Source organism: Periplaneta americana, chromosome 12 (assembly GCF_040183065.1).
Source record: "Periplaneta americana isolate PAMFEO1 chromosome 12, P.americana_PAMFEO1_priV1, whole genome shotgun sequence".
NCBI classification, from domain to species: Eukaryota; Metazoa; Arthropoda; class Insecta; order Blattodea; family Blattidae; genus Periplaneta; species Periplaneta americana.
The window spans coordinates 166,152,133-166,166,243 of record NC_091128.1 but is presented as its reverse complement, the minus strand read 5'-3'; the positions used below and the strand labels follow the sequence as shown (position 1 = coordinate 166,166,243).

At 35.3% G+C, this 14,111-nt stretch overlaps 1 protein-coding gene across 1 annotated transcript in view; it reads right to left on the bottom strand.

Annotated features, from left to right (window-relative positions):
- Positions 1–2,399, bottom strand: part of mei-W68 (meiotic W68) — a 22,249-nt gene extending 19,850 nt beyond the window's left edge. Inside the window, exon 1 of the mRNA XM_069840672.1 lies at positions 2,209–2,399. Within this exon, the coding sequence (XP_069696773.1) occupies positions 2,209–2,342 (134 nt within the window). The 5' untranslated portion in view covers positions 2,343–2,399. The remainder of the gene's footprint in view (positions 1–2,208) is intronic.
- Positions 2,400–14,111: the final 11,712 nt, after the last annotated feature.

The following is a 14,111-nucleotide window of genomic DNA, read 5'->3' as shown; positions in this document are numbered from 1 at the left end:
TATTGCTCAATATACTTAATCGTAATCAGATGAAATTTTACATTATTAATATCTGAAAATTGCTCTTCGATCTAAAAGAAAAAACAACACTTGCCTACATAAAATGTTTTTGTGGATTTTCTAAACTTTCATTTTGCGATTAATAATTAATCGCAAAATTTTAAATATTTTTTTAGTAATATCTTTTTCGTCTTGAGGCGATCATTAAAATTGACAAGTCCTAGGCCAATGGTTAGAATATCTGCACTGTGAGAATAAGAAGAAAAATTTTCGGCATATTTTTTAATTTTTAAGAAAATTGTCATTCTTTTTTTTGTTAAAGATACATTAAAGACTGATCTTACTAAGAAAAAGGGTCGTGAAAAATTTCGTGCCATTATAAAAAATTATGGAAGATAATATTGATTTAAACAGTTTTGAAAACAAAATGCAGTTTTGAATTCCTCTTTTTAATTACTTCTTTATTTACATATTGAGGAAATTAGGTTTTATATAAGGTACGAAAAAGTATAGAGTATTTTTCAAATCAATATCACTTAAATTCGTCTTTTGTTGCTTTTTTTTAAGAGTTTCATAACAGAAAATGCCCATATGCGAACGGATTGTATCTCGAAGTAATTAGTATATAATATTATTTCTTAATTAGCCCTTATTACAGCCTCAGGTGAGCATTCGTTCATGGCCTAAATACAAATAAATAATTTTATAAACAGTCGGATTATATATCAGTATTAGTAAATTAAATTTTCTCGCCAAAATATTAGTTTATAGGTATTAAAATACCAAAGCTGTAAAAACAAAACATTAATTTAAATGTTTACTGCATGCATATTACTTGCTGAGGAAGTACTTCTCTCAAACGCTTTAAAAAATCAATGTTTTAATCACTACGTGTTTATATATGGATTTTTACCTGTTCTTAACGTTTGTTTAATTACGAGATGTTAGCAAAAACCATACAAACTTATAGACGAAGTCTCTTGTTATGACAAATTTCGATATTTAGCACTATCGATTTACTATAGACATTATATGGATTTTCACGTGTTCTTAATGCCTGTTTCAACCACGTGATTTTAGCACAAACCATAGACTCTTATGGACGAAGTCTCTTGTTATGACAAAGTTCGATATTAAGCACTATCGATTAACTATAGACATTATTTATATTTTAGAATCTAGATTACAAACAGGACTAGAATTATGTGTGAATGCATATTTGTTTGGCCCTTAAAATTGTATAATACGTTGGATCATTTTTAATAACATTCTCAGTTCATATTTTGATAAAGTGACACACTTGGATACATTACGTGAATTCGTACCTATCATTTGTCTTTCGTACAGTGACTATGGAATACTAGTCAATATTATACCCTTTTTAGTAGTGTTTCCTTTTTTTGTTTTTCTTTTTTAAATATTACCCAATGAATGTCCGGAATTAAAATAATCCTTTTCACATATCCCAAATATGAGAATACGGAATTCATGTATCTATTCGTATATCAGATGTAAGTAAGAAAAGTGCAGAGTTCTTCCCACCTCCCTCCATAATATGCAATACGCCAACTATTTAAGTTTCCGACAAGGTAAGCTGTGTGGTTTTTCTCTAAATAAAAATAACTGTACCTTATTAAATTATATTATTGCATATAAATATAATAATATAATATAAATATAATATTTCACCCCCTCATTACAGTTGTTGTTAATCATTTGTATTTTACCGATAACTTATACAGACATTAGAGTCTCTCAGTGCTTTACCTAAATTGCATTTCTATTGAAAAGGTGAATATTTCGACATTAGCAACAATTGAATAAAATCTTTGTTGAAAAACAAATATTATATATCAAATTTAAATATCTATGTGGAAATATCAATAATAATACATTATGCAATTATTAATTATATGCTATACATTTAATACACCTTTAATATGTTGCAGAATTAAAAATAATTATTAAAGTCATGAAAACAATATATATGTTTCGTGTAATATTAGCCACAAACGATCGAACGTAAGTTCGATTCTTAGTTTATCACTAAAATATATATCGCTATTCTGAATTTCAATTATATAATATATATTTACTGTAATTTAATTTCTTATTATTAGTATGCTATATTTTACCGTTCACAATTTGAGGTTAACACACTCCGCGACTGTATTTTTTTATATCATAAACTTAAAAGGCACGTCTAACCTTCGTTTTTCTCTGTCCTTCTTCTCTTTTAGTATCCCTGAAAAGTTGTACGACAGACGCAATTCTTTTACAATTTCTTTCAGAGACTCTTGTATTCTGTTTATTAGTAGTTCATCAACACAGTTATTCATCATAACGTTTGTAATTTAACCAATTAACAAATAACAATTCTTTTCCCGCACACGTTTCAATTTTATTCACGACTTTCACACGATCGACGTTACACATTGTCGACCTAAATCGATCTTGTCGTCATTTGAACTTCTCCTCATAGATGGCACAACAGCCTACATGCTGCTCTATGTGTTGCATGTTTAAAGCTTCTACCTGGTGGCCAATTGATGTACTAATAGATCCTTGGAAGGGAAAAATATTACGCCAGGAAACGAAATAGTAATTGAACAACTTCGTTTACTATTTTTTAAAATAATATTAGCAAACGTAATATAGTAAAGATTTACCAATTAAAATTAACAAAAGTGATAATAACAAATGTAATTTAACAATAAGGCGACGTTATTTATTTTGTCATATTACTCGGTCTGGCCGCGAAACCAGGTGGGCCGGGTTCGATTCCCGGTCGGGGCAAGTTACCTGGTTGAGGTTTTTTCCGAGGTTTTCCTTCAGCCCAAGACGAGCAAATGCTGGGTAACTTTCGGTGCTGGACCATGGACTCATTTCACCGGCATTATCACCTTCATCTCATTCAGACGCTAAATAACCTAAGCTGTTGATAAAGCATCGTAAAATAACCTACTAAAAAAAAAAAAAGAAGTTAATGAACTTCACAATGCAATAAGGAAAATTCCGGTCGGGTTGAATTTCTTAGTTGAGGTTTTCAGAGTTTTCCCTCAACCGTAAGGCAAATGCCAGGAAAATCGGGCCACACGATTCCTGAATATCACTGGCCTCATTATCACCAAAATAATATTCATAACGAATCAGTAATACATATACAGACGCCATCTAGTTCGCAACAATAGAACCAGCCTCAACAAATAGTACACAGGCCTTCGGATTTCACACAGAAGATTAACTCGCGATATGACCAAAATGTTAAAGCGAGTGTAAATAACAGTGAGAAAAAAAAACACGAAAAAGCACAACCACAGTCTACTATATACAGTCACGAAGCTTGAGTTTTGAGGGTGCTAGAAACAATAGACTGTGACGGTACTATTTTGCATTGCCTGTAATGAGGCGATATCAGCGATCCTAGTGGTGAGCAACTATCTAATGTTTGCATATTTACTACGTATTGAGCTTCGCGACTGTATATACTAGACTGTGGCACAACCATCTTAAGAAATAGTGTATTACGAAATTAGTTAATAACGTTATATTTACTTAATTGCTTGAGTAAATGCTTGGAAAACGATGAAAGCGAATTTCCTAAGGTTTACGAATTCAAACACTGTACAAAATTAAAAATGATTTTCATGCTCTTTTTTTTGTACAACAGAATTATAGCAGAATTCAAAATGACGAATTAACAGGTAAATAAGATAAATTTATAATAAGTACCGGAGTTGCCAGAATGTGATAAATACTAATCGCCGATTTGCGAGTTGCATGTAGCCTAAAGTCGCCTTAAAAACTAATAGTAAACACCTTAGATCTATTCTGAATAAAATTGGATGAGAGTATGCGGCATATATTACTTGTGGCACTGAATAAATTGTATATGCATTTTTCCTATAAAGTGCTACATTTGTTTACATCGGTTCGTATCCTTGGTGGGGGAGTAGTGAGAATAGACATAACTATAGCACTGTGAAGAAGATATGAATAAAATAAAACAATAAACCCACCAAACATTTATTATTATTATTATTATTATTATTATTATTATTATTAGTCGGCCTGGGGTGTGCAGTCGGCAGGGTGCTGGTCTTCTGTGTCCGAGGTTGCGGGTTTGATCCTGACACAGGTCGGTGGCATTTCAGTGCGCTTAAATGCAACAGGCTCATGTCAGTAGATTTACTGGCATGTAAAAGAACTTCTGTGAGACAAAATTCAAACAGACAAGCCACGCTGGTATAACCTCGGCAGTTGCGAGCGGCGTTAAATAAAACATGATTTAAATTTATTATTATTATTATTATTATTATTATTATTATTATTATTATTATTATTAGTATTATTATTAAGATTATTACTATTATCATTATTATTATCATTATTATTATTATTATTATTATTATTATTATTATTATCATTATTATTGTTATTATTATTATTATTATCATTATTATTATTATTATTATTATTATTATTATTATTATTATTATTATTATTGATACAAATGGGGCGTAAGTATTTTACGTCCCCCTTAACTGAAATCCGCTCGGAGTTGTTATATCGTGAAAGATATGAACAATATTCAGGAATAAGTTGCATCATCTTCAATTTTTCGCACATAGTACAACTGGCGATATAATCCTATAAAAATGTCTTGTCATTAATAACGCCTGTACAGTAATTAGACATGAAGGCTTTTTAATTTATCTTTAAATTCATTTAAATTCTCCCAGGTTTTGAGATAACGCATTGTTTTCCATATTTGCAGTGTTTTCCCATTGTTGTCCTTTAGTCTACTATCCGAAGACAACTCTGAACCTCTCAAATGATACCAACAAGACACCACTTATGAGGCAACTAAACCAGGAGATAATGTGGTAGATTGGCGAGTTTCTTTCCCTCTTCATTGAATATATCGTTGACATATTACACTAATCACACTTCAGATGTATACAACTAATTGTTTTTCCTCTGATACACATTGTGAGATGTTCTGCCTGATAATACAGTCTGATCCGTCTGGGTATGGATAATATTAATTAATTATTACAAAGCTATTATGATAGTAGGAAAAATTTATTGCTGATTATATTATGATTAAAAGATGGGAGTTTCCATATGACAATCAACAATTCATAATCTGAAAGGACAAATGAAAATCGTAGTTGATTAAAATGGCTACTACAAATCAACAGCGGGCACAATGTGTTCTTTGGTATGCTAAATTTGAGAGTGTTAAAAGAGTTCATAGTTAAGAGTTAATTCATATCGAGTGCACCTCAGCACATGTATGGACTTCGGTCCTGCGTTCATAGACATCTATGACGTAGTGCAGAGGGCGGCCACTAGAGGGAACCCAAGAGTTGGAGCTTAATCTGAGACGATTCTAACCGGCGTCGGAGTTGTATCCGGTGTGGCTTAGTGGATAAAGCATCAGCACGTAGAGCTGAAAACCCGGGTTCAAATCCCGGCGCCGGAGAGAATTTTTCTCCGTTCCATTACTCTTTCATCGTATGATGACGCAGAATATCTGCATGGAAATATCATATGTACTTCGGTACATTAAGATAATATATATGATATGCGTAATCACTTCGTGATTTAAGACGGCGCTTATTCCGTCGGATCCCGGCCAACTAGTCACTCATATCGAGTGCACCTTAGCACATGTGTGACTTCGGTCCTGCGTTCATAGACATCTATGACGTAGTGCCGAGGGCGGCCACTAGAGGGAACCCAAGAGTTGGAGCTTAATCTGAGACGATTCTAACCGGCGTCGGAGTTGTATCCGGTGTGGCTTAGTGGATAAAGCATCAGCACGTAGAGCTGAAAACCCGGGTTCAAATCCCGGCGCCGGAGAGAATTTTTCTCCGTTCCATTACTCTTTCATCGTATGATGACGCAGAATATCTACATGGAAATATCATATGTACTTCGGTACATTAAAATAATATATATTGAAATGTAGAGGTTAAAATCATTTTATCCTGCTGACAGATCTTGCTGAAATGATCGGGAGACTAAAAAATTTCGTAGGCCTCTTATTTTATCAGTAAGTAATACCTTTTGGTCTTTCCTTAGGAACTGTAATTTTTGCGCTCTCTCGAGCCAATACTGAAATAGATATAAATATCTATATCACACCGCCATTAAATATATGAAAAGGGCCCAACCCCACTTAATTATTAACTATAAAAATATTTTATTTTTAATAACAATATTATCTTACGTAACACCACTCAGTAAATTATAGAAATGAAGATCTAATTTAAGATATTCTCTACATCTACTTATATAACCCCAAAACATTGCACTTTCATATCATCAATGTACCATTAATATGCATAATAATGAAAAATAGTCACATCATGGCATTAACTATAATAATATTTAATTTCTAATGGTAATAATGTCATCAAACCATCTCAAGTTTTGTAGATTTTAATATACAGTACACAGCTATACTCAGAAAATTACACACCGCAAAATCAGACCTGTAAATTATTTTTAGTAAGTCTTCAAGTTTTTAATAACCAATTGAATTTGAAGTCTAAATATTTCAGAAACCCTGCAGGTCATGGCCTTCGTGTAATAGCCTATTGTTTATTGTAGTGTGTGTTTCGTTTTATTCTGAAATGCAATTAATTAGTTCTCAAAACTGAAGAAAGATGGATTTTGAAAAATAGGAGAATAATGTAGGAAAATTGACATTCCACTGAAAACTACTATTTTTCTGAAAAAAAACTTCGGGTTCCAAGCTTCAAAATGAGGTGTCATTTATTAAACTCCGTTCAGCCGTTTTCCCGTAATTTCCATTACCAGTTCAAATTATGTATATATATATATATATATATATATATATACAGGGTGTTTCAAAAATACGGGGCATAATTTCAGGTATGTATTTCCCACATGTAGACAATCTAAGTAGTTCATTACAACATGTGTCCGGAAATGCTTTATTTCCGAGTTATGGCCTTCACAACATTGAAATTCACCGGAACGTTTTTCTTTCCGCAGGTCGTTGCCGTCAAAGGAGACATTAAGAGGGCACTCTGACAGTTTCATTCCGAGGCGAAGGTTACATTCAGTGTTGTGTAGGCGTTAGACTGTGCGACATGTATTCAAATCAAGAGCTGGCAGAGATACACTTCATGTACGGTAAGGCGGACGGCAATGCTGCGCTGGCTCGTCGTTTGTACCAGGAGAGGTACCCACAGCGACAATGTCCAGATCGGAAGACATTTGTATGTCTCCATTACCGTCTGTGCGAGTATGAAAAATTTAACTCTCCTGGTTTGGGAAGGGGACGACCAAGATCTACAACTCCAGAAGTATAGGAGTAGATTCTGGAGGCTGTGAACATGACTCCTTCTATCAGCACACGAAGGGTAGCGTTGCAAGTCAATGTTCCTCATACGACTGTCTGGAGACTGTTGAAAGAGTATCAATTGTATCCTTATCATTTGCAACGTGTACAGTACAGGCCCTGTCACCAGCAGATTACCCTGCACGAGTTAGGTTCTGTCAGTGGTTCTTGCAGCAGTGTGGTGTAAATCCGAACTTTCCTGCCTTAGTATTATTTACAGATGAAGCACAGTTCACACGAGATGGCATAACAAATTTCCACAATCAGCATGTATGGGCGTATGAAAACCCACGTGCAACTGTTCCATCTCATCACAAGGTGCGGTTCTCCCTCAGCATGTGGGCCGGTATCATTGGTGATCGATTAGTTGGACCCCATGTACTTGTAAACAGACTTACGGGACAGGCGTACACAAACTTCCTGGAAAACACCATACCTCATGTTTTAGAAGACACTCCACTGATCAATCGTCAACACATTCACTTCTTGCATGATGGCGCTCCTGCACACTTCAGTCGTACGGCTCGCCGGTACTTGGATCGAAGGTTTCCTGATCGATGGATAGGTAGAGGTGGCCCAATTGCTTGGCCTCCACGCTCACCTGATCTGAACCCTCTCGATTTCTACTTGTGGTGCCATTTAAAATCATTGGTTTATTCTTCTCCGGTGCCTGATTTGGAATCCCTTCGGAATCGAATTGTGGCATGTTCTGAGGACATACCCAATACTCCTGGAGATTGGGATCGTGTTCGCAGGTCAATGAGACATCGATGTGAGGTCTGTATTCAAGCAGGAGGTGGACATTTTGAACATCTTCTGTAATGACAACGACCTGCGGAAAGAAACGTTCCGGTGAATTTCAATGTTGTGAAGGCCATAACTCGGAAATGAAGCATTTCCGGACACATGTTGTAATGAACTATTTTGATTGTCTACATGTGGGAAAAACATACCTGAAATTATGCCCCTTATTTATGAAACACCCTGTGTGTATATATATATTATTTCACATAAGTTTGTATGTTTCAATGTAGGCCTATCATTTTTTCTGTTACCAATGTTCTCTACATCTCCGTTCTGAAGTTGCCTTCATCGGTATATGCACGTCCAGAAATGAGTGTAATATATCATTACCGCTCTGTGTTCATGCCGGTGTAATTTACTGCTTACAGGGTCTCGTAGTCTTGCGATGGACTATAAGGTTAGCTTTTATTTAATAGCTTTAGATTGAAGATGGCCTTGCTTGACCTTTATTGTGATCTTCACGGAAATCCACAGCGCTAATTTGTGCATATAAGGATACAGCATCTGTCGGACGCCTGCTAGTCACACATTACATCTGCGCTTTCTGTGCGTTGGGTTGCCTGCACACCAGGCTCCTAGCTATACATTTACAAATATTACAGTACCTACGTTGCATCTGTTACTTACATGACTCGAAATTCCTTAATGATTGATTACTGGAAAATTTTTAAAAATTCTGCGTTCCACCATAAACTATTTAAACGCCATAACAATTCTTGAAACCAGTGTATAACTTCTGCCACAAATCTTACAGTATGAAATGCAGGTGAGATGTACAACTACTATTTTTAGCGGTGAATTGTGTATGTGTAAGAAATTGTATAAATATTTTATTGTAGAAATATAATACTTACAAATGGCTTTTAAGGAACACGCAGGTTCATTGCCGCCCTAACATAACCCCGCCATCGGTCCCTATCCTGTGCAAGATTAATCCAGTCTTTATCATAGTCCATCTCCCTCAAATCAATTTTAATATTATCCTCCCATCTACGTCTCGGCCTCCCCAAAGGTCTTTTTCCCTCCAGTCTCCAAACTAACATACTATATGCATTTCTGCCCATACGTGCTACATGCCCTGCCCATCTCAAACGTCTGGATTTAATGATGTAGAAATATAATAGTTTTAAATATTTGAATAGTTTGTCAAGGACCCTGAAACGACTTTTTAGTCAATATCTAAGAGGTACACATTGAACTGTCAGATCTATAAAGAGATGGGTGGAGCCTCAAACTTTTTTAAAAGAAGAATAAGATGGTAATATTCTAAATACATCTGCAACATTTTGAACGTATGAACTCTCAGAAATTGTAACAAAAATTGCAGTACTGCCCCTTGTGGGAGTTGCGTCGATTAATATTTTCGTTAGTTAAAAAAATTGTATTTGTTTTTTCATGGCGTAGGTTATACGACTTATACTGCTGCAACACTGAACAAACGGAACGCAAAATCTATACTTATTATGTTAGCCGATCGACTCTCATTTGTTTTTTTGAATTTTAGGAGGCTGTGTGCATCTCAACATCTCCTGAAAGAAACCATCCACCCATCCGGGAAGACGTCTCTTTATATATGAAATTCCAACAATAAGGATTACGTGTTAATTAATAAATAATGAATAATGTATTTTGACGTTTCTTTATTTCAGTGGATTTAGATTTTTATACAGAGGAGACCGTGTTAAAAAAACACTTCCTGTATATATGTGATTTCGCTATCACATGAACTTGGAAAATATTAAAGTGAAAAGTTTTACAGGCATGTTACATAAGTGCCGACAAGCTGAGAATACAGCCGTTTATTGAGTGTTTGCCGCCCAATAAGCTTATCAATTGCTAAGTGAAATGTGTTCACTAAATTAGAATAATGTCTATGACAATATTACATAGATGGACGTTTTGGGCAAATGTTTTGCCATTTTCAGATGATTTTGGTATAAATGTAACACACGTTACTGGATTACAATACAAATAATGTCAAAAGTTAAAAATAGTTACAGATAAATAAATGACAATTAAAATTTATTACATGTGCCGTCTATGCTTATCCTTATTTAACAAATATATTGGTTATACAATATTTTGTTACATAATATATCTATTTTAAACGTTTTCGGCTCTATGGAGCCATCATCAGAAACAAGTAAGCCCATATGTATGGTGTGAGTACACTATATGTTGCCGTACAAGTAAACTCAATTAATATTACAATTTAAAATGACATGTTTCTATGTAAAATCAATAATTGTATGGCAGAAATTACAATATAATACAAAGCGGCTCTATGGGCCGTAATAAAGTGTTACAATTGCTGATGATAAAATTAACTAAAATACTTTAAAATTGTTAAGATCAGAATTAATAGTCGTCCAGTTTGATGGTTATGTAGCTTTCCATATTTGGTAGGAGCTGGGGCGATAGCTGTGGGCAAGAAAGTATCAAATGTAATATCTATACTCAAAAGTTTTCAATGATGCTCGTTACCAGAACAAAGTATATACATATCTCAATGCTATTAATGTACGGCAACATATAGTGTACTCACACCATACATATGGGCTTACTTGTTTCTGATGATGACTCCACAGAGCCGAAAACGTTTAAATAGATATATTATGTAACAAAATATTGTATAACCAATATATTTGTTAAATAAGGATAAGCATAGACGGCACATGTAATAAATTTTAATTGTCATTTATAGTAATTAGCTTATCGGCCCCATTATGCCTCTTAAATTTACAGATAAATAGTTAAAATAATTACTGCTAATTGGTAAGTTGTTTAAAATATAACAATAAAACGATGAAGAAGATTAGCTTCCATTAATACATCGTATGACAAATGGTATTGTTTGTAGTTATTTGTGGCACATTTGTTGACTCTTATAACATGATTGTACTGTATTGTATTATACGTGGTACAGTCATTAAGTTCTAATACTGAGCGCATAGTGGCGTTGTGGTGCACTATAGAGCATAGGTGGCGCCATGGTATGATACCGTGTCAGTTAGTCTCTCGACCCAACAAGAGACAGTTGAGTGCATGCACTGTAAGCAGAACTACGGTCATTGTTGTGACGGTGATTTGAATGCGCGCGTCGGAACTCGAGTATGTTGCAGTTTGAGCAACGGGCAAACGTCACGTTCTGTCAGAAATTAGGCGAAACTGCTATAACCGATCATAACTGGAGACAAAACATGGTGTTTCCTTTACGATCCGCAACTGAAGCGACAATCCGCCACCTGGAAAACGCCATTATTTCCACGACAGAAAAATCCGCAACAAGACAGGTCAAAAGGCAAGGTGATACTTTAACAGTTTTTTTTTATTCAAATGGAATTGTTCACATAGAATTCATCCCACAAGGTGCAACTGTAGACAAGATCCTCTACAAAGAGATTCTTGGCCGTTTAAGCAATTCAATTCGTCGTAAGCGTCCTGAGCTTTGGCATAGGAAGAATTGGCTGTTGCTACACGACAACGCCCCTGCACATCGCTCCATCCTTGTCCAAGAGGAACTTGCAAGGCAACAGGTCGCTGTTTTGCCACACCCTCCGTACTCACCTGATCTCGCACCATGCGATTTTTTTTCTCTTTCCCCTCATGAAATAAATCCTAGGAGGGCGTAATTTTTATGCGGCCGAAAAGGTCATGACTGCCACAAGAGAAGCCGTACGGCATCTTCCTGCCAACATCTTTCAGCGGTGCTTCCAGCAGCTACACCAACGTTGGCAGACGTGCATAGCGGCCAACGGCGGCTATATTGAGGGAGGATGTCGATCTGTTTAAGTGTACGCCGTATCACGCGGCATCTTGAGACATCCAGATTCTTGTGGGTGCCTACTCTTCAGGCGTCAGTGTCAGAACTTAATGACTGTACCACGTATTGTATTGTATTGTATTAGGGGAAACCCGGGCAAAGCGGATAAGTTAAGAATAAACAATGCCACAGGCTATATTTTGATGCTCCCGAAATAAAAACTTCATGACTTTGGTTGTGACACATGTTGTCCACATATCTACAAAACAGCAATTCGTTTCCCGTACCTACGGACAGTGATATGATTTGAGAAAGAAAATATAGTTAAGTATTCGCTTTGCCCGGGTACACGGGCAAAGTGAATATCCCTATAACATTTTCACCTTTCTGTTTAATATCTGTTCATTGATAATAAAATTTAGTCAACACATAAACACGATGTTAATGAGGCATATGAGACGATAAGAAATGTTATTACAGCCCTTTACAGCACGTTAGATTAGTACAAAATACAAATTTGAACAAGTCGACGTTTCACTCGCACTGAAGACTTGGATTTCTTCTGCTTTTCCTCCTACCCATAAGTTATTTCTCTTTCAACGTTTTTAATCTATATAGATGTAAGAGCTTCAGAGCGCTGACATTTTCTTCGTTGAACTCGTATCTTTCGAGCATCCACTTTTGGCACTGGTCTAAATCAAAAGAACTGACTTCGGTTCTCCTGCTGACGATGTTGACGGTTTTGGCGTAACGGAAACTGAAAATCTGAGTGTAATTGATGTATTGAATATTTCGTCAATCTCTGAAGATGCCGACATCACAGATGTGGTTCATTCTGAGTGAGCATTAACTGTTTCTTCAACCGCTGAAGAAGCTGGCACCGCAGAATTTGTTAAATCTGAGCCAGCTGTCGTTTCGCTGATTTCTGTCTCAAGTGGGCGATCTGTAAGTTCATCTGGAGCAAAATCTTCAACAACAAACACATTATAGTTGTATGGCCAGATAGCAGAACCACTGATTGGAAGATTTTATTTCTTCAAGTGCTTTCTTCATGGCTTCTTCAGACCATTTGGCTTGCTCCGTCTTCCTCTTGAAAAATTAAACCAACTGAAAAGACATTACGACCTTTTTAAGTAAAAATTAAAATCAGTGTTGCTGCTTTATAATTTAATTAGTGTGACTTAATGCCTTTAGTAAGTAAAATGATCAAACACGCTTTATTACAATATACAAATACATACAGAAATACAGCTGACACTTATATAGTCAAATAAAGGTGGCAAGGGAAAGCGGATAAGTTATCCACTTTGCCCTATTCACTTTGTCCGCAGACGCCACTTCGCTTTTCATTCAAGGTTATACAAACATAAATGTCAATAATCTTCTTCGTAAGTACTGTATTTTAGAACTAATTCTATTGCCTACATATTACTATCACATAACAAAGAGTTTCTGCAGTACTGTATGTTGTACATATGTTTCTCTTACCTTGAAATGTTTTAAGAAAACAGTCAATTTTCTTCAAACACACGCTGACTTCTTCTCTCACTAGCTAGAATGACGACAAGTCAGATCCAGCAGCAAAATCTGGTTGGGATTCTTCCCCAACATAGCAGAAAGCGCTACCTGTTGGCGTTTTTAAGAAATAGGCATTTTTATCTTTGCCCGGGTTATTCGTTTTGTCCGGGTCTCCCCTAATTATGTTATATTCATAGCAATGTAGTAATTTTCTATCATACTGGTTGAGTGGAAGAGAAGGCCGAATGGCCTTAACTCTGCCAGTTAAAATAAACCATTATTATTATCATTATTATTATTATTATTATTATTATTATTATTATCATCATCATCATCATCATCATTCAACGATATAACCTCGCAGCTTTCAACACTGAATTTGCATAATGGCCTGGTTGATTTACACAAATTGCAATGATCTTCCTTATGGAAAATTATGTTATTAACTTCAATTATAAGAACCAATAAATGTGCCACATAAGCTAAAAACAATGCCATTTGTCATACGACGTATCAGTAGAACCTAATTTTCTTCACTGTTTATTGTTATATTTTAAACAACTTATTAATTAGCAGTAGGTTTATTATTTTAACTGTTTATATATAACTAACTTTAACTTTTGACATTGTTTGTATTCCAATCCAGTA